General features: G+C 44.6%; 1 protein-coding gene across 1 annotated transcript; it reads right to left on the reverse strand.

Moving 5' to 3' along the window:
- Positions 1-267: 267 nt before the first annotated feature.
- On the reverse strand, positions 268-1,252 carry LOC139383451 (ADP-ribosylation factor 6-like). Its single transcript, XM_071128000.1, has one exon. The coding sequence runs from the start codon at positions 1,033-1,035 to the stop codon at positions 505-507; it is 531 nt and encodes a 176-aa protein (XP_070984101.1). The 5' UTR covers positions 1,036-1,252; the 3' UTR covers positions 268-504.
- Between the last annotated feature and the right edge of the window lie 22,651 nt (positions 1,253-23,903).

Here is a 23,903-nt window from a genome sequence, read left to right on the forward strand (position 1 = left end):
TGCTACTGGGTTTCTGTATTAAAACATGTTTAATATAAAAAGGTGTTGTAGCTAGTTGTCCAGAACAAGCTTGACTAAACAGACTTTAGTTCTGAAAGGAAAAACTAGGAAACAGACACTTGTTACTCAATCAAGTGTGTCTTAAAAGCATAACCAAGCCTTAGCCCAAATGAAAATATTGAAATCCAGCTCCATTAGAAAATCTATTAAAAATGGGGTAAAGAATAGGCAAAGGCGGTAAACTTTAGTTTTGAATTATGAACCCATTTAATTGTGTATTCATCAAGCCACAAAAAAGAATGTGACATAAGCTTGCTACAGAGTAGAGGCAACCTATAAACCAGCAAACCCAGTTTATAAAGATAAATTAGCTATAGGATCATAGTAATCAAATAAATGGATAAATCAAAACTTATTTATTGTATTCATTTTAGAAGTTAAGTTATTTAACTTCAAAGTAAAAAAAAAAAAAAAAGTATTCTAAAAATAGTCATCACTCAATCATTAAGATTTGTAATTTGATGTTAGCCATGTCAACCCCTCATATAGTCCGTCTCCCGTGGTCGCACAGGAGGGCTGAACATACCAATTCCTATCTCTGATGCGGGTCAATCCTAGTTTCTCTTGGATTTCATGCGGCTTCATGGCATCTGGCAGGTCCTGCTTATTGGCAAAAATCAAGATGATGGCGTCCCTCATTTCACGGTCATTAATGATGCGATGGAGTTCCTGCCTCGCCTCATCGATGCGATCTCTGTCTGCACAATCCACAACAAAGATTAACCCTTGAGTGCCCGTATAGTAGTGTCGCCACAGGGGCCGGATCTTATCTTGGCCTCCAACGTCCCATACATTGAATTTTACGTTTTTGTAGGTGACAGTCTCGACATTGAAACCAACAGTGGGAATTGTGGTGACTGACTGTCCAAGTTTCAGTTTGTAAAGGATGGTGGTCTTTCCAGCAGCATCAAGTCCAAGCATCAATATTCTCATCTCCTTGTTGCCAAAGATTTTCGAAAGCATTTTCCCCATCATGAAAACAGTGCATAAATATTCCTTGTCAAATTAAAAAAACTGGTTGGGTTCTTCAGTACGTCCTGTATTACTTCCTTAATGTCAAACCATGCAGCTTTCAACTTGATTTATTTGCTTAATCAGGCGTAACCCTGCAACTAACTATCAATGGACATGGTGTGAAATATGAAGCTCACCCTGAGCAGTCAGGATCAAATCAATGCTTAACGAATGTGTCGGTCTGTCAAATAAACTGGCAACAATAAGCTTATGCCTGGTGACAAATCAGTAACTATGAGGATTGCTGCTAATAACTTACTGCTCAGAGTTTGAGGCATCCAAGTTCAAATATGTACCCAAAGGTTTGGAAAGTAAATTGTATGACAAGCCGTATACTTCTTAATTGTAGCGGTCACAAAATGTTAATATTATCGATTTCTTATTCCTATCGATTTCTATTAAATTCCGGGTCAGAGGGGCGGGGGCTGTTGATAGACCAAGGAAATCGAATAGGCCCTCCAAAAACACTGCGGTACTCCGGACTTCCTCTTGGTGAGTGTGTTTCGAGGTCCCCCTCCTCGCCCTTGTTTCGACCAGCACCACCTGAGGAGAAAGGCAATTGTCTGCAACTATTCCATCAAACGTCGCACTGGGCTACCCACTCGTTCGTAGGAGCCCGTGATCCTAAAGTCCCGGTGACTAAGGTCATTGATTTAATCCAAAAATACCCCCTCTTGTCCCCCTGAAACAGAAAAGGTTTGGGATGAGTGTCAGAAAGCTCAATTTAGCAAGGTGACGGCTGCTAGCTAACGTCAGCTAAATGCTAACTTCTAGCTTGCTAGCTACTTCACGCTGCATTGTGGATAGGTCAACGAAATTGAAAATGCAGACGTTAGTATGTACCCTTTATAATATTTTACACAAATCTCAAAATAAATAAAAAATATATTACCTTCTGTTTCCCCCCTCCTCTCTCAGTAATTTCCAACCTGCTTTCGTTTCTCTCCTTTTCAGTCGAGTTGAAGTGCTACTACCAAAGATTATTATAGCAAACCCAAGATAGACCAGAACCTGTCGTTTCCAATGGGAGCAAATTAATAGTGGGCAGGACAAGCAAGGAGGTGGGCAGAGCCAAGCACAAGCTAGTTAGATACTATTGGTGCATTCTATCATTTATTTGCATATTTCAGTTAAGGAACGCCTACTCTGAAGTGCGCATGTGCAATAAATCAATTCGCCCTTGCACTCCTTCTAAACAACGCAATTTTTAAAAACTTTGGCGAAGGGTAAAGTCTATAAAACGCAGTCCACTCTGTTTGTTACAGATTATAGTTTGGGAAACGGTATCAAGATCAAATGTTTCATTGATGAGAAAATTACCTTAATGACCTGTCGGCCAAAATCTTTCTCGCTCCAACTTCTCCGACTTTCGGGCTACTGGACTTCCGTTCATCACCATATTTGGTAGTAAGTGGAACCGGGCTTCACATTTATACGTCTGGTGAAATATCTGTCTCATTGTTCTGTCTGTGCTTACAACTCTGATCTACCGGAAAGGTGTGGACTACATCACCCGCCACTTCCTCTGGCTCATTCAGTTGGTTTGTGCACGCTGTGTTCAGAGGAGCCATTTCTGCTCCCCGGATTACTCTGACATCACAAGCATTGTCAAAAATGCGGTCCATTGATTAAAAGTAAAGGCATGGTGCGAATGTACTAAAAATCATGGCCATTAATTAAATAACGAAATTGCATCAGTAACAATATGTATTTGTAAATTTAAAATACTACACGTGGTATGCTTAACAAACATATATATTTAAATGTAGGCTTCCTATGTATTTCCTTAACATTTGTTTTATGTAGACTAGGTTACTGTATGAATACTGTCCTCGGTGCAAAGTCTAATATCACCACCTTGTGGCATACATCAGCGTTGTCTTTCATTTTACTGAAATTATTTACGAACGATGCAGGAGATCGGTAGCCAGATGCCCCACTCAAATTCGTAGTGGTGGTAGGTGGACTAATATCTATCAGTTTTGTTCGGCTGTTTGAACCTCTGTGTGGACGCATGTGAGAGGGATACTCTCTGTTCTGATGCTTGCTGGAGTTATGACCTGTGGGCTGGTTAAAATGAAATTGTGTTTGTCACATGCGCCTAATACCTTACGGTGAAATGCTTAATTACAAGCCCTTAACCAACATTGCAGTTCAAGAAATAGAGTTAACAAAATATTTACTAAATTAACTAAGGTGAATTTTATTTGTATTTTTTATAAAGCAACACAATAAAATATCATATCAATAACGAGGCTATATACATGGGGTACCGGTACCAAGTCAATGTGCGGGGGTACAGGTTAGTCGAGGTAATGAAAATAGTCCAGGTGGCCATTTGCTTAATTGTTCAGCAGTCTTATTACTTGGAGGTGGAAACTGTTAAGGGGCCTTTTGGTCCTAGACTTGGCTCTCCTGTCCCGCTTGCCGTACAGTTAAGGCCGTTGGTTGAGGCCGTTGGTGTCTGGATGACCTGTAGATGACAAAGATCATGTGTTGCCATTTCCTGAAGGGTTCCATCGTCTGGATGATGGCCATGTGTCTGTGTCTTATATCTGCAAACGTCAAGGTTGCCCAAGTAGCATACCATGTTAGTCTCTGTACCGGCACAGTGGTCCAAGGCTAATCTCATGCCGAGTTGAGGTTCCTTTGTGTTACTCCTCCCATCCACAGATGTGGTCATCTGGGCCCTGGTGCTCCCTGTTCTGTCTGTGCATCATTGAGGGCAGGAAGAATGGAGCTGCAGGGAGTCTTTGCTCTGGAACTCTGGGACGAGGGACAGCAGCCAGGCCTCTGTTTCCCCAATGCCCTTTAGTACGGTCTCTGCTGCTGCTCGATCCCCCTCATACAGTATCTATGTTCCAACTCTAGGCTACGGAGCAGGCCCTTATGCTGCTGGACTTGGTACCTGTGTAGTCCATGCTTCATGGCAGTCAGTAGCTTCTGCATTTAGTTGTCGGTGGCTTCTGTGTATCACCTTATGGAGGAAGGAATAGCAAAACAATGGAAGTTCAATAATTAGCTATACCAGTATAGTAACTGTGTATTTCCTGTGGTAGAACCATTGTATTAACATGTGACAATTGCATTGTATTTGCATAGCAATGGAGTTGAGCATTTATTTTTTACATTATTACACAAGTTGAGAAAGGACAGTTGTGTAATAACAAAGATCTTCATCAATACATCTTTCTCATTTAGAGGAATGTAAAATCATACTATGAATAGATACAATACATAGACCTCATAAAATTATCCTTTTGATTCATCAAAGGTTATTTCACAGTAAGTCAAATAAATGGCACTCACTTGAGAATTAAATCAGCATCCCTTTGATTAATTTAATGAGTCACATATCTCTGATACTGTGTCATGTCCCCTAATCTCACAGGGATTCTCCAGAGTGGAAAAGTTGGCTGTGTTAAATTCTACAACCACCTAAAAGGAAGTGATTCCCAAACCTTGGGAATCCACTTTGGGAATCAGTGCTATCACCTACAGAGAGATGAACCTGGAGTTAAGGCCTCTAAGCATGGTGGACCTGGGGCTCTGTTCAAAAACACAAACATAGAGCCCCAAGACAGCAACACAATTAGACCCAAATCATTTGAAAAAATAAAATAAAATACTTAAAATATTGAAAAGAATTAACAAAAAAACCAGAACAAACTAGAATGCTCTAAACAGAGTACACAGTGGCAGAATACCTGACCACTGTGACTGACCCAAAATTAATTAAATGGCTATCCTACGTCTTGAGGCAGGGGACGAGGAGCGCACAGGAGTTCACCATGGACTTCCGGGCCGTGGCCGCCGGAGCGGGATGGAACGACAGGGCCCTGATCAACCACTATCGCTGCAGCTTGCACGAGGATGTCCATCGGGAGTTGGCCTGCAGGGACACCACCCTCACCTTTGACGGACGTTTAGACTCGGCACTGTCGGGTTCCATCTCCCAGCACCACCGCTCCGGTGCCTATGGAGCTGGGGGGTGCTGCGCTCAGGGAGGCCGGAGGGGGGGCCTACACGTGCACCATCTGTGGCCGCAGAGGGCACACTGCCGGTCGGTGTCGGGTTGGTCCACTGGGGGTTGAGGCAGAAGGCAGAGCGTTCTGGCGTCATCCCAGGTGAGCTTGCACCATTCTCACCCAGAGCCCTCTGTTGCCCACCTGTTTTTGCAAGCCAACTTCCCTGAGTTTTGCCCATATTCCCAACATAAGGCGCTCGTCGATTCAGGCGCGGCTGGGAATTTTATCGACAGAGCATTCGCCCATAGTTTAGGGATCCCCATTGTTCCAGTGGTTAGGCCCTTTCCAGTTCACGCGTTGGACAGTCGACCATTAGGGTCCGGCTTTATCAGGGAGGCCACAGGGAGAGAATCAGTCTCTTCCTCACTGACTCTCCTGCATTTCCCATGGTGCTAGGCCTTCCCTGGTTAGCCTGTCATGACCCCACTGTTTCATGGCAACGGAGGGCTCTCACGGGGAGGTCGCAAGAGTGCACGGGGAGGTGTTTGGGGGTTTCCATTGGTGCTACTACGGTGGAAAGTCCAGACCAGGTCTCCACCATGCGCATTCCCCCTGAATATTCAGATTTTTTATTGCACAATCGTCGGGGGGATTGTGCGATAAACCTTCAGGTAGATGCTGCACTTCCCAGGAGTCACGTGTATCCCATGTCACAGGCGGAAACGGCAGTTATGGAGACATATGTCTCTGAATCTCTGCGTCAGGGGTACATTCGGTCCTCCACTTCGCCTCCTCAAGTTTCTTTTTTTGTGAAGAAGAAGAAGGAGGGAGGTCTGACTATCGAGGCCTGAACCAGATCACTGTGAGGTATAGTTACCACGATTGAGTCAATGCACAGGGCGAGCTTCTTTACTAAACTAGATCTCAGGAGCGCTTACAACCTGGTGCGTATCCGGGAGGGAGACGAGTGGAAGACCGTGTTCAGTACCACCTCAGGGCATTATGAGTACCTCGTCATGCCGTACGGGTTGATGAATGCTCCGTCAGTCTTCCAAGCCTTTGCGCCGAGCATGTGTCCTTGGAGTGCAGGGTGCTTGGTCGACTGTTGGAGCATGACCTGTATGTCAAGGCTGAGAAATGCATGTTCTTCCAGCAGTCCATCTCCTTCCTAGGATACCACATTTCCACCTCAGGGGTGGAGATAGAGAGTGACCGCATTTCAGCCATGCGTAATTGGCCGACTCCCACCACAGTAAAGGAGGTGCAGTGTTTTTTAGGGTTTGCCAATTACTACCGGAGGTTTATCCGAGGTTTATCCCATTACCTCACTGCTGAAGGGGGGCCTGGTGCGTTTGCAGTGGTCGGTTGAGGCGAACATGCTTTTGGTCACCTAAGGGCTCTGTTTACCTCGGCTCCCGTGCTGGTCCATCTGGATCCCCCTTTGGCGTTCACGGTGGAGGTGGACGCGTCTGAGGCTGGGATAGGAGCCGTGCTCTCTCAGCGCTCGGGTACGCCACCGAAGCTCCACCCCTGTGCCTTCTTTTCGAAGAAGCTCAGCCCGACGGAGTGAAACTATGATGTGAGGGACCGGGAGCTGTCGGCTGTGGTGAAGGCATTGAAGGCGTGGAGGCATTGGCTTGAGTGGGCTCAACACCCTTTTCTCATTTGGACTGACCACCTCAACCTGGAGTACATCCAGGCAGTGAGGAGACTGAATCCTCGTCAGGCAAGGTGGCCATGTTTTATACCCGTTTTGTTTTCACCCTTTCTTTCAGACCAGGTTCCCAGAATGTTAAGGCAGACGCATTGTCCCGGCTGTATGACACAGAGGAGCGGCCCATGGATCCTACCCCTACACTCCCGGACTCCTGCCTGGTGGCGCCGGTAGTTTGGGAGCTGGACGTGGACATTGAGCGGACGTTACGTGCAGAGCCTGCTCCACTCCAGTGTCCCGCTGGGCATCTGTACGTTCCGTCTGCTGTCCATGACCGGTTGATCTATTGGGCCCACCCATCACCCTCCTCTGGTCGTCCAGGCATCGGACAGTACGCTGTCTGAGAGGGAAGTACTGGTGGCCCACCTTGGCTAAGGACGTGAGGGTTTATGTTTCCTCCTGCTCAGTGTGCACCCAGTGTAAAGCTCCTAGGCACCTGCCCAGAGGTAAGCTACACCCCTTACTCGTTCCACAACGGCCTTGGTCGCATCTGTCGGTCGATTTCCTCCCCGATCTTCCTCCCTCACAGGGTAACACCACGATCCTGGACGTTGTGGACCGTTTTTACAAGTCCTGCCGTCTCCTCCCTCTGCCCGGTGTCCCTACGGCCCTACAGACTGCGGAGGCCTTGTTTACACACGTCTTCCGGCACCAGTGTTTGATCGGGGTCCCCAGTTCACTTCGAGGGTCTGGAGGGCATTCATGGAACGTCTGGGGGTCTCGATCAGCCTTACCTCGGATTTTCACCCCGAGAGTAATGGGCAGGTGGAGAGAGTGAACCAGGATGTGGGTAGGTTTCTGCGGTCTTATTGTCAGGACCGGCCGGGGGAGTGGGCGGCATTCGTGCCCTGAGCCGAGATGGCTTAGAACTCGCTCCGCCACTCCTCCACTAACCTCTCGCCCTTCCAGTGCATACTGGGATGCCAGTATTGGCATCAGAGTCAGACCGAGACTCCTGCGGTGGACGATTGGTTCAGGTGCGTGGAGGAGACCTGGGACGCCACCCATGTTCATCTCCAGCGGGCCGTGCTGCGCCAGAAGGCCAGCGCAGACCATCACCGCAGTGAGGCCCCGGTGTTCTGGCTCTCGACCCGAAATCTGTCCCTCCGCCTGCCCTACTGGAAGCTGGGGCCACGGTTTGTGGGGCCAATTAAAGTCCAGAGGAGACGGAACGAGGTTAGTTACCGGTTACAGCTTCCTCCCGATTACCGTATTAACCCCTCATTCCCATGTGTCTCTCCTCAGGCCGGTGATGGCTTGCCCGCTCCAGGAGGTGCGGGAGGTCCTTTTGGACATCGAGGGGGCCCCGGCGTGCTCCATACTGGAATCGAGGCATCGGGCGGGGGCCTGGGAGGGGTACGGTCCGGAGGAGAGATGCTGGGTCCCGGTGGAGGATGTTTTGGACCCTTCTATGCTGCGGGAGTTCCACCGTCTTCATCCGGATCGCCCTGCACCTCGCCCTCTGGGTCGTCCCCGAGGCCGGTGTCGGCGCACTGATGGAGCCGCGCGTCAAGGGGGATACTGTCACAACTTCCGCTGAAGTCGGTCCCTCTCCTTGTTCGGGCGGCGTTCGGCGGTCGACGTCACCGTTCTTCTAGCCATCGCTGATCCACCTTTCATTTTCCATTTGTTTTGTCTTGTTTTCCCGCACACCTGGTTCACATTCCCTCACCAGACTAAATGTATATTACCCTCTGTTTCCCCCATGTCTGTGTGTGGAATTGTTCTTTGTGTAGGGTGTTACGCTACAAGCTGGCTTGCGCTAGGTTTGTTTCAAACCTAGGTTTGTTTGTTTTGTTTAATCCGGTTCATGTTGCCGTGGTTGTGCTTTGTGCTGCCTCGCCTGTGCCTTTGGGTCAGGGTGTATATTAAAGTTATCCTGTTATCACCCATCTCTGCTCTCCTCTGCCTGACTTCCCGGCAACCAGTCACTCACCCCGTTACAGTGCCTCACAGCAGCAAGATTTGTGACCTGTTGCCTCAAGAAAAGGGAAACCAGTAATGAACAAACACCATTGTAAATGCAACTCATATTTATGTCTATTTATTTTACCTTTTGTACTTTAACTATTTGCACATCACTACAAAACTATATAGCCAAAATATGAGTGTAATGTTTACTGTTCATTTATATTGCTTATTTCACTTTTATTTATGATATGTTTAATTTGCTTTCGAAATGTAAACATGTTTCCCACGCCAATAAAGCCCTCTGAATTGAATTGTGTCTTCTCTTCTTTATAGGGAGTCTCTCTCTCTCTCTATATATATATATATATATAGTCAGAAGTTTACATACACCTTAACCAATTACATTTAAACTCAGTTTTTCACAATTCCTGACATTTAATCCTAATAAAAATTCCCTGTTTTAGGTCAGTTAGGAACACCACCTTATTTTAAGAATGTGAAATGTCAGAATAATAGAATAATAATAATTTCTTTCAGCTGTTATTTCTTTCATCACATTCCCAGTGGGTTAGAAGTTTACATACAATCAATTAGTATTTGGTAGCATTGCCTTTAAATTGTTTAACTCGGGTCAAACGTTTTGGGTAGCCTTCCACAAGCTTCCCACAATACGTTGGGTGAATTTTGGCCTATTTCTCCTGACAGAGCTGGGGTAACTGAGTCAGGTTTGTAGGCCTCCTTGCTCGCACACACCTTTTCAGGTCTGCCCACAAATCTTCTATGGGATTGAGGTCAGGGCTTTGTGATGGCCACTCCAATACCTTGACTTTGTTGTCCTTAAGTCATTTTGCCACAACTTTGGAAGTATGCTTGGGGTCATTGTCCATTTGGAAGACCCATTTGTGACCAAGCTTTAACTTCCTGACTGATGTCTTGAAATGTCGCTTCAATTTATCCACATAATTTCCCCAAATTTACTTTAACAAGGCACACCTGTTAAGCATTGTTTTTGGGGCATGTACACAATTTTACTGTTAAGCACTTTGGATAAAATGTCTGATGAAGGGTATGTCTACGCCAGGGATCATCAACTAGATTCAGCCGCAGGATGATTTTATTCTTGAGCGGATGGTGAGGGGGCCGAAACATAATTACAAAGAATTTGTAGACTGCAAATTGGCCGCAAGATGCCCAAAAGGATATATTTGACTAAAACATTTCTAACCCTCCATAAAATATTTTGTTACTACATGATTACATACTGTACATGATATTTCATAGTTTTGATGTCTTCACTGTTATTCTACAATGTAGAAAATAGTAAAAACAAAATAAAAACCCTTATGATCACATACTGTCTATCCCTCTATTTTGTAAGAAAACTTGGGGGACCAAATAAATCTCCTGCAGGCCACCAGTTGGGGAGCCCTGCTCTAGGCTGACCAGCCCTTCTCATTTCATTTAGCATCCACTGATGTTGGTGGTACTTGGAGTAAACAGTAAACACTACACCATAATTCATGTGACCATAGTTTCTAGGTATAGGGCCTACTGTATAAAAACACTATTCCAAAGGCTCAGTTTGGAAGTCTAAGGTTTTGTCTTTATGCAATCTTTACATCTAGCCAGTGGCTAGTGGTCCACAGTGGCTGGCGGTCCACTTTTAGTCAGCCGTCTCATTCCACTCAGGTTTCACGCCTCTCAGCTGCCCTGCCTCACCTCTCCCATTGAAATGCATTAGCAGTCACGTGCCAGCATACCACGCTGCATGCATCCTTCTCCCACTTTAGGAACTCATTTTTTGGGAAAGGCACTAACTAATTTACCATTGAAGACCCGGGGTCTGTCCCTGGTGTATTACATTAGCATATTCTGGTGGGCTGTTGTCCTATGATGAGTTATATAAGTTATTTCACAATACATGAATGATTAGACTAATGTAGCTCACAGATCACTGCACCTGTACATAGCCCATCTGTAAATAGCCCATATATCTACCTACCTCATCCCCATACTGTATTTATTTATTTATCTTGCTCCTTTGCACCCCAGTATCTCTACATGCACATTCATCTTCTGCACACCTACCATTCCAGTGTTTTAATTGCTATATTGTATATATTATATTTTGTTTTGTTCTACTGTATTATTAACTATGTTTTGTTTATTCCATGTGTAACTCTGTGTTGTTGTATGTGTCAAATTACTATGCTTTATCTTGGCCAGGTCGCAGTTGCAAATGAGAACTTGTTCTCAACTAGCATACCTGGTTAAATAAAGGTGAAATAAAAAAAGTCATTTAAAAAAGTCATTTTCTAACACAGCCTACTTTTCATATGGAGATGATTCTCAAGTTTGCCACTAGGGTTGAGTATAACACAAGGCATGATAGACTGAGAATGGTAAACCTGATAATGAACTTGAAAAGACTTGATTACTTACACATTTTATTTATTTATTTGCGTTATTGCAAAAATGCTCTTGAGGTAGTCTTTCTGTTTGACTTCCTAATTAACAAGAAAGTAAACTTTACTAGGGCCTGGACAATAACAGAATGGGACGATACCAGTATTGCCATATTTTCTTCCTATGGCAAAAATGAAAACACGAAGTAGTCTTCATGATTTGGTCCTTTTAAAAACCTGCTGTATGTAAAATATTTAGTGCTATAGCTCGGAAAATAAATACATGTGTCTCTGTGACATGATGTTTGTTTCCAACATTAGGGCTGTTTTCCTAAAGAAGTTACATCTACTTCGTGTTTTGTTTCCTTGCCACTATACTAACGAATATCGCGATACTGGTATCTTCCCGGCCCTAGACTCTACCATATTGCTACACTCTCCAACCCAAGGTCCCTAGGCTATGTCCGAGCCCTCTCTTTACAAAATAAACATCAGACTCAGATCTATATAGGCTGTTGTTGAGCTCACCCTACCTGAACTCTGACTGATTTGTTGCTCCATACTCTAATGGTAACGTCACCTTCTCAACTCTGTTTCTCTCTGTCTCTCATACACAGTGCTGTCCCCAGAGCCTAATGCGCTTGTGAAGGCCCTGCGAAAGCTTCCCATCCTCCATGATGAGGAGTATGCTGTGCAGTCCCATATGTACGAATACTACAGCACGAGTGGCCCACAGGAGAACACCCTGGTCCTGCCGTAAGTCACCCATACACTCCACCTCTCTCCTGGCTCCACCTCTCCCTTCACCTCACTCCTCTCCAGGGCTCCTCTGCAGCCTTCTATCCCTATTTCTGTTTATTCTTTTTACTTTGCCTTTGCTGTTATTAATATATTGGTTAGTTAAATGTCAAGATGTTTTACTTTATTTTACAATCTTCGTACAGTGTACAATCATTCAAACTGTGAAAAGAGAAATGTTTGACCTCCATGCAACAGCTCATCATTGTAGATTTAGACTAATGTAGCCTTGTGCTATTTGACTGACAAACCTCAGATGGAGAGCTTTGAGTTCAATACAGATAATAAAAGACTAACAGACTAGGCTAATAGTAGTTCTATCTACTCTTATAGAAATATCTGAACCTCTACCTACCTCCTCTACTACGATACATACATGTTTACGCCCTTACCATTTCTTTACACAGGAGTCTATTGTATTGTTGTGACTTTATTTTCATTAATCTGATGACTGATATTTATCTAATAAACTAAATATATGTAATTGCTACCTGATTAAATGAATCATGTAACAATTAACTCATTAGGATTTGGGGCACCATGAGAGCGGTTGTTTAAAAGAATTGCCATCTCCCGAATTAAACTCTAAATGGTCTTTACCTATCACATCCATAAAACAGTCAACGTATTAATCATAACCTCATATCATATCATCATTCTCAACAGTCGTAACGTCCTGAATCTGCAAAAACCCAGCCTTACTTATGATTCAGTACCACATAAGTTGGTTTAATAATTTATTTACTCGCTAACTAAATGATAACACAGGATAAACATACAGACTTAATACATTAGAAACAGGTCCCTAGCGGACTGACACAATAGAGATGGAGAGGGAGGGAGAAAGAGAAAGAAAGAGACACTTATCGTTGGTACATTTTTAGAAACTACTCTCACAGTAATCATATACTTTTCACATGAACTGCCGCCCATTTGGAGTAAGAAATTGCTGTGTATCGCTGTCGGAACTAGATCTTCTTAGAAAGGGTGTTAGGCCTTTCCGCGGCACGCTTGTAAGGCTCTGATTGTCCAAAAGGGGTCCCCACCCGTCTCTTCTACTGTTGTTCTCTGCCGTCGTCCAGTATCCGGTGATTTGTCGTGTAGTCCTGAACAAAACTACAGTTTATTCTACTTTCCATTCACTCCTGAAGCTGCCTCTTTGAAGATAGGCTAGCCAGCCGTGTCGATGGTTCCCATTGGGTGATGAGAGTTCCGTAATACGATGTTTTGAGAAGAGTAGCAGAATGGTCCCACTTAAATTCACTTTTCTAGATATTTTACTTAGGACAGCTAATCAGCCGTACCAGTGATTTTCCAGGAGGTGACGTTATTGTCTCTACCTCGTGTTGAGATTTCAGAGTTCAAACCACTTCGGACGTGAGCTGCAGCTACACGCCTCTCTGGTCTGATATGTTAATTCTTAACCCAACATTTTATGCAGTTCATTCAAAAGGGGCAGTTTGTGACGCTGACACGCTCTCTGACTTCACTCAAGGTGCGGTGACTACTCAGTTGTACAAAGTTATAGAAACAATTTCCTCTTATAGTTTCTAAGATCACATCCCTCTCTTAACAAAAACGCTTTCATAATTTTTCATATTTCATACACAACGTCAAGGATGGAGACTTTGTACATGTAGTGTATATACTTTTCTAGTTACAGTATTTCCTTTATAAACTTTTAGAATGTGTTAGAGTTTCGGTGGGAAATGTCTGTGAAACAAAGGCACATTCCTGTGTGAATTTGGAGAGGGAGATAGCTGAAAGTTCTTACCCCTGATTTACAACAGGGTGTAAACTGTTGCTAATTAATTTGAGCTGCTTAATTTGACAGTCAAATTCAAAGATAAGACATTGCCAGATTTCAAGGCTTTTTCAATCTACAAGGCTTTTTAAAAGGTTCCTTGACAAAACACATTGTCGTGTACAGCATATCATGTCAGGATAAAGGTTGAGATCCTCCCCCAAAATCAGTTCAGTATGGCTCCTCCATAGCAGTAGACCTACAGGCTATAATATCACACGTTTCTATTCCCTGCATGCCTGGGAACATGTCACTCTAAAACTCTCTGTGTTGTTTTGACAGGGTGCTGACACACCACGCTGATGAACTATCAAAAGGGTCCTGTAGTACTGGTAGCATACTGTATGCCTGCGCTACACTACGCTACGCTATGCTGTGTGTTTGAGAGTGGTTTGATTCCTCTGTATTCGTCCCACCTGGTGTCAAAACGTGCCTGGCAGGAACAGTTTGCTGCTCAGTCGTGTCTGTGTTTGAATCTATCAGGGAGTGATCCTACGAGCACACACCTGCAGGGAGTTGTGAAGCAGCATGTCTGTAGTGGTTTTCACGGCTGCCTGACCTTATGCCCTTATTCCATCTCTTCAGATAATTTGTTTCGCTCCCTCTAGAGAGAGAGGTAATCTCATTGGTTCATGTCTAACTAAAAACAGTGCAGCACAGGCGAGTTATCACAATGTTTCTGTAATACCCCAAGCACCCCCAGGAGCTTTCTGCTGTCGGGGAGCGAATAGGCCTGCGAGGGGTTGCTGGTGTCACGCTTGCAGGGAGTGAGACTAATCTGTGTTAAGTGTGTTTCATCCTTGTAGTCTGGGTCTGTGTGTTCAGGAGCAGCGAGAGGGCCCTCTGCTGAATGGGGTCCTGGCAGGTCGGGTCCAAGGGGTGCCCACTATCGCCCCTCCAGATGGAGGCTGAGCCCAGACCAAGGAACCTTGGGTCAAATCACTCCCAGCAGCCTCCTCTCTTCTCTTGGCCTGCAGTGTTGGGGCCATTGGGGGCGCCCCTGTCTGCCTGCACGCTAATCCATACAGATACACATGCAGGGCTCAGCCCCTCAACCTCAAATCCACTCAGAGCAGCTCTGGACCACAGATAGAGGCTGGCAGGATGGGGCTGGGTTATAGGGGACTGATAAGAGGACTACACAAGCACAGTATTTTTCAAGCTAGTCTGAGCAAGACTGTTTGTGTGTGCGCATGTGCATGTGTGTGGGGGGGCTGCTGGCACTGTTTGGAGAACTGCCATGTGTCACCTCCCTAGCCCTTTGTTCCTCACGCCCTGATCACTTCAACAGCCTCACAGGGGATTCATAGGACATCACCTTTCGTCCCTAAAAATAATTATATCAGTCTCATTAAGTTCAGTAGTTGATTCAATCATCCTCTTTCCTCCTTGCTTCTGTGAGGTTTTTTTTCATTATTACTATCATTATGTTCCTTTGTGTGGCAGCACAGTTTGATTAACACAAACTAGCTGTCACTAAACATTGCTAATAAATGTCCCTAATGCCTGAAATACTTAGTTTGCACTTTGCAGTGAGCATGTGCAGTGGACTTGAAATGAAATTGGCAAAGCTGATATCATTATATCCTAACATTACTTGAATTTTGAAGTGTGTGCAGTAGGCAATTGGTTTATTGATTTATTGAAAAGCTGCGAGAGAAAAGTGGTAGTGAAATTCTCTGTGGGAAGCCTTTACCTCAAACTCCTGTTTGCTCCTCTCCCTTCCCAATACTCTGCTCCTCATCAGCAGGTTAGGCCACGGGGCAGCAACCTACCCTCGGTATGCTAATACCTGTTTCCCTACCACACTGTTGGCTACACCAGGAGATAAATGAATAATTGGTGATTTTAATATTGTTTCCAGCGGCACTATCGCTTTAAGATTATCAACAACATATGTTTGAGGATTGTGTGTGGAGCCAGGGCTAATTAGGGTGGTGTCTTTAGGCCCCTGGTTAGGTGCTGAGGGGTGAACTTGCTATTCCCCTGCTGTTCTATTGAACCCCCAACTAGGGGATGATGTGCACCCCCCATCCGTGTTTCTAGCTGTCTTATGGTAATGTGGGGGGGTGGCCGTGTCCCGTCCCGTGTCTTAAAAAGGGAGATTAAATTGAAAATCTTTTCACAGCTGCTTAGCAGAGGCACACTATCTTATTAGGGTGCTAGGACAACATGGTTAGAGGAGTCATTAATATGCATGGGAGGCCAGGAGCAACTGACCCTATAATTAGAGCATGGGGTCTCGCTAAGACATGAACCCATCCCTTTTTTAAAGCGTTGCAGAGATCTAAGTAGTCATCCCCCCTCCACACATCTAACAACCACCCCTCAGAACATCCTCAAATTAGTAACTCCCCATACAGTGTCATACTGAGCAGAAGAAACAACAAAACTTCCTAGGGCGTCTCCCCCTTCCCCTCTAAAATGAGCTAATCCATGCCCCCTCCACCACACGTCCATAATTCACACCTCACGCTTTGGAACTGGTTTGGGCACCCTGCTGCTGAAACAGAAGGCCAAATAGACTTTGTCTTCATAAAGTAGACTAGGCTTGTCTCAGTCTTTTCCTTTCTTTAACCTCGTTCCTCTCTAATGTAAACAGAACCAAGTCTCACTGCCTTTGTAAAGTAAACAAAACATCCAAGACAAAGACCCCCTAAAGTGATTTCCATTTTTAAAAACGTGATCGCCTCATTTGCTTAACCTTGATTGTTTATGTGTATCCGTGTAAACAGTCTGCTCGGTTGTAAATGCGCTGCGTTTCTTTCAGGGTGTTTTCTGTGATTTGTTTATTATTGGATGATTGTGACTCAAAGTAAACGTGTGTCTTTTCACAGGCTGTCAACTGAATAAGAGGATAGTGTACACTTTTTTAGAGTACAGCCCTTTGCTGGACTCTTGCAATATGACCATAGTTGACTGGGCTACAATTGGGAAGGACATTGAGGTACTTGGTGTTGTCATTTCTCACTCGAACACTAACCATAACCCTGCTGACTTTAACCAGATGCAGAAGCAGATGCATTATGTATTACATAATGTATTACAATAATACAACAGTCTCAAATCATTCCCTGAAGTAAAAGTCAGTTATCACAATTTTTTATTTAACCATGCTGTTTGTGGTACTGTACTGTTGCTTTTGTAATAAATACAGTAGTCGTTTCAAAAAGCACGTGGCAAGATGTAGACTACACATTTTGACCTTGGAACTTCAAGTCTGATCCTGTTCTCTTTATTGTCTCTTGGTTCCAGAAACACTACGAGAAATATGACGGTTTTGTCATCCTCCATGGCACGGACACCATGGCCTACACAGCATCTTTTCTGTACGTCATGTGTGAGCACCTGGGGAAGCCTGCCATCCTCACCGGCTCCCAGATACACCTGCCATCCTTATGGCTGAACTGCCTGATGAAGATAAGATAACAGAAGCGAGATATGTTATTTATATGACCTCTTGCAGGTGCCGATCTATGAGACGAGGAACGATGGAAGAAACAACCTCTTGGAGACACTGCTGATCGCCGGTCAGTTTTCAATTCCTGAGGTGAAGAGTGGTGTTAGGAGCCTCCTTAAAGGAGGGAGGTGCAGGAATCAGGAGCAGGAGAACAAGGAAGCCCCAGTGGCACAATCGTTTATTTAAGACGTCCCAACTCAGCAACAACATGGGGGAGAATATGCCCAAACGAGGTTGCCACCCACAGAGAAATAAACGTTACACACGGAGGAGAAACCTCTACTCCTAAACATATACCAAACGGTACAATCTGCTGTGTAAAAGAAAACCCTGTGGTGCAGACACGCACCCCTAACAAAGATACCACAGCAAACAATTCCTCACAAAGACTAGCAGGCAGCGATGGTAAATAAACCCCCCGAAATCAACTAATAGGACACAGGTGTAAACAATACAGACAGACGAAAAGGAAAAATGGATCGGTGGCAGCTAGTAGGCCGGCGACGACGACCGCCGAGCACCGTCCGAACAGGGAGAGGAGCCACCTTTGATGGAAGTCGTGACAAGTGGAGGGAGGCTTCTTGGCAGCTCAGTTGCCTACAAGTCACCTGTACCTGTTTTTGAATGTGAACTTGAATAATTTATTTTAACCTTTATTTAACCTGTTGCGTCGACCAAACCCGGATCCGGGATTCTATTTACAGACCTAAGCTCATTACCATAACGCAACGTTAACTATTCATGAAAATCGCAAATGAAATGAAATAAATATGCCATCTCTCAAGCTTAGCCTTTTGTAAACAACACTGTCATCTCAGATTTTCAAAATATGCTTCTCAACCATAGGAAAACAATCATTTGTGTAAAAGTGGCTAGCTAGCGTAGCATTTAGCGTTAGCATTAGCGTTAGCATCCAGCACGCAAGATTTCAACAAAAACATAAAAGCCTTCAAATAAAATCATTTACCTTTGAAGAACTTTGGATGTTTTCAATGAGGAGACTCTCAGTTAGATAGCAGATGCTCAGTTTTTCCAAAAAAGATTCTTTGTATATTAGAAATAGCTCCGTTTTGTACATCACATTTGGCTACCAAAAAAAAAACGAAAATTCAGTCCTCAAAACGCAAACTTTTTTCCAAATTAACTCCATAATATCGACTGAAAACATGGCAAACGTTGTTTAGAATCAATCCTCAAGGTGTTTTTCACATATCTCTTCAATGATATATCGTTCGTGGAAGCATGGTTTCTCCCCTCAATCAAATGGAAAAGTACAAGCAGCTGGCGTTTGCGCACCGAATTCCACGCAGGACACCAGGCGGACACTTGGAAAATGTAGTCTCTTATGGTCAATCTTCCAATGATATGCCTACAAATACGTCACAATGCTGCAAACACCTTGGGGAAACGACAGAAAGTGTAGGCTCATTCCTTGCGCAATCACAGCCATATAAGGAGACAATGGAAAACAGAGCTTCAGAGATTCTGCTCATTTCCTGCTTGACGCATCATCTTGGTTTCGCCTGTAGAATGAGTTCTGGGGCACTTACAGACAATATCTTTGCAGATTCTGAAACTTCAGAGTGTTTTCTTTCAAAAACTGTCAAGAATATGCATAGTCGATGTTACGTTCCCCAGTTTATGTGTTGTAGGTTGTGTATTTGCATGTGTTTATTTCAGGAAATGGCTTCCTGAAATCCCTCAAGCAGCTGATTGGTCGACTCCAGGGCTAATTGGAGAGCTGACCCCGCCCCCTCATCAAGACGCAGCTGTCTCCAATTACCTGATTCCTTCTGAAGCTATATAAAAGCCAGTGTTCTGTTCAGGAGAGGGAGATTTTGGAGGTAGGGATTGCTGAGAGTTTTTTGCTAGAGAGATTTTGCTAGAGAGATTTTGCTGAGGTCATTGCTGAGCGATTGTTTGTGATAGAGAGTTTTTGCTAGAGGTTGATTTTGCTGGGAGTTCATTGCTGAGAGTGGGTATGTTCTGTGAGTTTGTTGCTCAGGTAGAGCTTATTTGACGTCCTCTGTTTCTTAGTTTGTTTGTGAAATTGTTTAATATTCTGTTTCATTTGTTCCCAGGGGGGAAGGGGAAGGCACCTTGGGAGTGCTTAGGCAAGAGGCCCGCGGGCATACATATACCCGTAGTATATTCACTGTCTAGGCACACTAGGTAAGACCTGGGCGGACCACTCCCTGTATTTTGGTTAGGGCACCAGGTGGTGCTAAATTAGGTAAGTAGTGGGTAGGCAGGTAAGATAGGAGAGGGGGGGGCTTTGAGATGTACTTTCTTTGCTTTGGTTCCGTCCAGCCCCTTTTCCCCATATTACCGTGTACAGGAATAAAGTCCTTGTAAAACGGTACCACATTCTGCCTGTTGTCATCCTTACTCGCACCTACAGTCCATACCTTTTTCACTTCACAGAGAGTTTAGTTGTAGCAGGGTGTTGCGTTCCCTCTTCATAGAGGCGTGCGTAACATAATGGGGGCTCATCCGGGAATTTTCCATTAAACCCACCGGACCCTGCTGCTCTGAGCTCTCTGTGGTTAGTGATTGAGGTGTGATGGTAGGTTGTGAGTTTGGATGACTTGTTTAGTTAGTGTGTTCAGGAGACTGCATTGTATAAGATGGCTGCATCAGCCATCTCTAAGTTTTTTGAAGCGCCCTCTATTGATTGTTTGGTGAGGTTTCGTAAAGTAGACCTTATAGCTATAGCTGACCATTATGGATTTGTTGTCCCTGAGAAAGCCCTAAAGGCTGAGCTTTTGGTGCTAGTCAGGGAGGGTTTAGTGAGAGAACGGATTCTCTCATTGCAAGGAGAGGAGACGGGTAGACCTTCTGATGCCAAGTCAGAGGACAAGGCGGAGGAAGGGGTTCCTCGTACCCCTTTTACATTGCCCCGATTCGATCCTTTATCTTCTGCTTCGCGTCGTTCAGATGGAAGTGCTAGGCTGAAGGTGAGGCTGGCTCGGTTAGAAATGGAGCAAAAAGATAAAGAGAGACAGATTAATTTTGAACTTGAAATTAGGAAAATAGAAGCTGACAAGGAGGTGAGGATCCGACAACTGGAGCTAGAGGCTCGCTCCAGTGCGACTCCACAAGCTGCTCATCATCCAACCCACTTCGATGTGAGTAAAAACATAGCTTTAGTCCCTCCATTCCGAGAGTCGGAAGTTTATTCTTATTTCTCTGCGTTTGAGCGTGTAGCCGCTGCGCTGCATTGGCCACTCAAGGTTTGGCCGCTCCTGTTACAATGTAAATTGTCTGGGAAAGCCCAGGAAGTAGTAGCTGCTCTCTCCCTGGAAGACAGTTTACACTACGATACAGTTAAAACTACCGTGTTGCGGGCTTATGAGTTGGTGCCTGAAGCTTATAGACAGCGCTTCAGGAACCACAAGAAACTCTCTCAACGTACATTTGTTGAATTTGCTAGGGACAAAGAGTCTCTGTTTAGTCGCTGGTGTTCAGCCAGCAAAGCTAACACCTTTGCTGATATTAAGGAGTTGATGCTGTTGGAGGACTTTAAAGGCAACCTCCCAGATATAATTGTAGTTAATTTAAATGAACAGAAGGTGGTGACATTGGCCCAAGCAGCAGTGTTGGCAGATGAGTACGCTTTGACACACAAGACTGTCTTTGGTGCACCTCGTTTTGAAGGCCGGACGATTACGTCATCAGTTCCTCGTTCAGGTCGCTTTTCCTCTGACAACCCTAAGCCTTTTCATGAAATCCGTGAATGTTTTTACTGTCACCAAAAGGGTCACGTGATCGCGGACTGCCCAGTTTTGAAAAATAAACCGAAACAGTCCCAGTCACCGTCCCCAAAAATGAAAAGTTTGGGTTTAGTCAAGTCTTTGGCTCGTCCATTGGATCGAGTTGTTGATTCAGCATTTGAGAAACCGGATCCTGTCTATGCTCCGTTTATCTCTACCGGTTATGTTTCCTTAACAGGAGAACAAGCTGATCAAAAGCCTATCCAAATCCTACGAGACACCGGGGCGGCGCAGTCAGTAATCATTACTGATGCTTTACCCTGGTCTTCTGAAACGTATTGTGGCTCACATGTCATATTACAGGGGATAGACACAAAAACCATACCTGTACCATTACACTGGGTCCACTTAGTGTCAGACTTGGTATCAGGACGTTTCCGTGTTGGTGTAGTATCTACACTGCCAGTAAAAGGAGTCACATTGCTACTAGGGAATGATATTGCTGGTGGTAATGTCACTCCTGTGTTAGAGGTAGTAGACAATCCAGAAATCAGAACTACAGATGAGAAATTGGTTCAAGCATTTCCACATGTTTTTCCTGCTTGTGTGTTAACGAGGGCACAATCTCGCAAGCTAGGAGATGTGGTGGATTTGGCTAGTTCTATTTTTGAGAATGTTGAGGTAGAAGACAATGCACCGAGTATGCCTTCTGCAATGCCGACAGTTTTTACCCCCGTAAAAACTAAGGCAGGGGAAAACGAAATTGTGCCCCAATTACATGACATTCTTTTGTCTGTCACCCCTGAGAAGGTGATTGAATGTCAAAAAGAAGACACCAGTCTTCGCAAGTGTTTTGCTTCGGTAATTTCCATTGAGGAAGCTAAAACTAGAGAGACCGCCTACTTTATGGAAGCAGGAGTTTTGATGCGTAAATGGGCATCTCATGACACCATTAATGACTGGAGTGAAGTGTGTCAAGTGGTTGTTCCTACACCGTTCCGACAGCAGGTGCTGTCACTCGCCCATGACCAGGCGTGGTCTGGACACTTGGGGATCACAAAGACTTATAACCGGGTCCTTCGTCATTTCTTCTGGCCAGGTTTGAAGTCTGACGTGGTCCAATTTTGTAAAACATGTCACATATGTCAACTCACTGGGAAAGTGAATCAAACAGTTCCACGAGCGCCACTCTGCCCGATTCCTGTGGTGGGGGAACCGTTTGAAAGAGTGATAATTGATTGTGTAGGTCCATTGCCGAAAACCAGGTCAGGTAACCAGTTCCTACTAACAATAATGTGCAGTGCTACTCGATACCCAGAGGCTATTCCTCTCCGTACTATAACGGCTAAGACTGTGGTGAAGGCACTAGTGAAGTTATTCTCTACGTTTGGACTCCCTAAAGTAATCCAAACTGATCAGGGATCCAACTTCATGTCTAAACTGTTTTCAAATGTGTTAAAGACATTGTGTATTTCCCATCAGGTCTCTAGTCCGTATCATCCAGAGAGTCAAGGGGCTCTAGAACGCTGGCATCAGACGCTGAAGGCAATGCTACGCAAGTATTGTATGGATACCAGTACTGATTGGGATGAGGGGGTACCCTTTGTCCTATTTGCTATAAGGGAAACGATACAAGAGTCCTTAGGGTTCAGCCCTGCTGACCTTGTGTTTGGACACACCCCACGGGGTCCGCTGAAAGTTTTGAAGGAGCATATCTTATCTCCTACACCCAGTAGCGCCCCTAAAAATGTGTTGGAATATGTCAGTAAGATGCGGGAGAGACTGCACACCGCATGTGCGTTAGCCCAAAAGTCTCTCTCCTCGTCTCAAAAACGCATGAAGTTGCATTATGACAAAAAGGCTGTTGGCCGTTCATTTGCACCAGGGGATCAAGTTTTAGTTTTGTTGCAAATCCCTGGCTCATCTCTGTCAGCACGTTTTTCTGGACCATATCTGGTGGAAAAGAAACTCAATGACACCAATTATGTGATAAAGACACCAGATCGAAGGCGTTCTTCCCGTGTGTGTCATGTTAACATGCTGAAAACATATTATGTGCGCGAGTCTCCCGACAGCTCCTCAAGTAAGCCGGTCCAGCCCGCCGTCTCCAGTGTGGCTGCGGTGGTGCTGAAGCCTGGCTGGGACCTAGATGAGGATAAGGAGGACGGGTTGGAGTTACGCCATACGTTACAGCAAGGTGAACGCCTATGTAATTCAGAGATGCTGAAGAAGTTACCCTCTCAAATGGAACATTTGGATAATGATCAAACTAAGGATCTTATCCTGTTGATAAACAGTTTTCTCAGTGTGTTTCAGGACATTCCAAGTCGCACATCCATCTTTTCGTGACAAAATATCGCGCTTAAAACGGGAACGTTTTTTATCCAAAAATGAAATAGCGCCCCTAGAGATCCAACAGGTTAACTAGGAAAGTCAACTAAGAACAAAGTGCCTTAGACCGCTGCGCCACACAATCATCAAGTGTTGATGAATGAAATCTTCAATTCCCAGTTGCTATTACTTATATCAGACTAATTCCCCATTGCATATCTTTTGTACTGAAATTATTTTTCATCTTGCTGAAGTGTGTCTGTCTAGCTTTTTAAGCTGCTGTGGATTTGAGCTTTTGTGATATAACTTATTTCGAATTTCAACATAAATCAAATCCACTGAGATAGTAGAGGCTATGTTGTACCTGATTGATAAAGGTGTGAGAATGAGCTATGTTGTCAGACAATAGGCAACAAAAGCCTTAAACCTCTTGTCTAACAAGACTGTTCAGTAAAGCATGAGAATGTGTGAGTGTCGCAATACAGGACCTGACCTGAAACTGCCAGACGAGACTTCAGAGTTGTGTCAAAGGGTGTTTGTCTTTAAGAGTCGCGGAATAACAAACGTACACACTCTCTGGGGCCTTTAACGGATGCTGTATCTAGAGAATGTGCTGCTATCAATAAAGACGGATTGATACATTTTAAATGAAGATATGAGGAAAATGTAGTTGTAATTGTGTTTTATTAATGGCTCTGTCATATGCTCTGTTAAAACCTTTCTAG

This window comes from Oncorhynchus clarkii, chromosome 25, assembly GCF_045791955.1.
Source record: "Oncorhynchus clarkii lewisi isolate Uvic-CL-2024 chromosome 25, UVic_Ocla_1.0, whole genome shotgun sequence".
Taxonomy (NCBI): domain Eukaryota; kingdom Metazoa; phylum Chordata; class Actinopteri; order Salmoniformes; family Salmonidae; genus Oncorhynchus; species Oncorhynchus clarkii.

Bases quoted from the DNA above. Each gene is read 5' to 3' on its own strand.
- LOC139383451 (XM_071128000.1), bottom strand. From the start codon at position 1,035: ATGATGGGGAAAATGCTTTCGAAAATCTTTGGCAACAAGGAGATGAGA.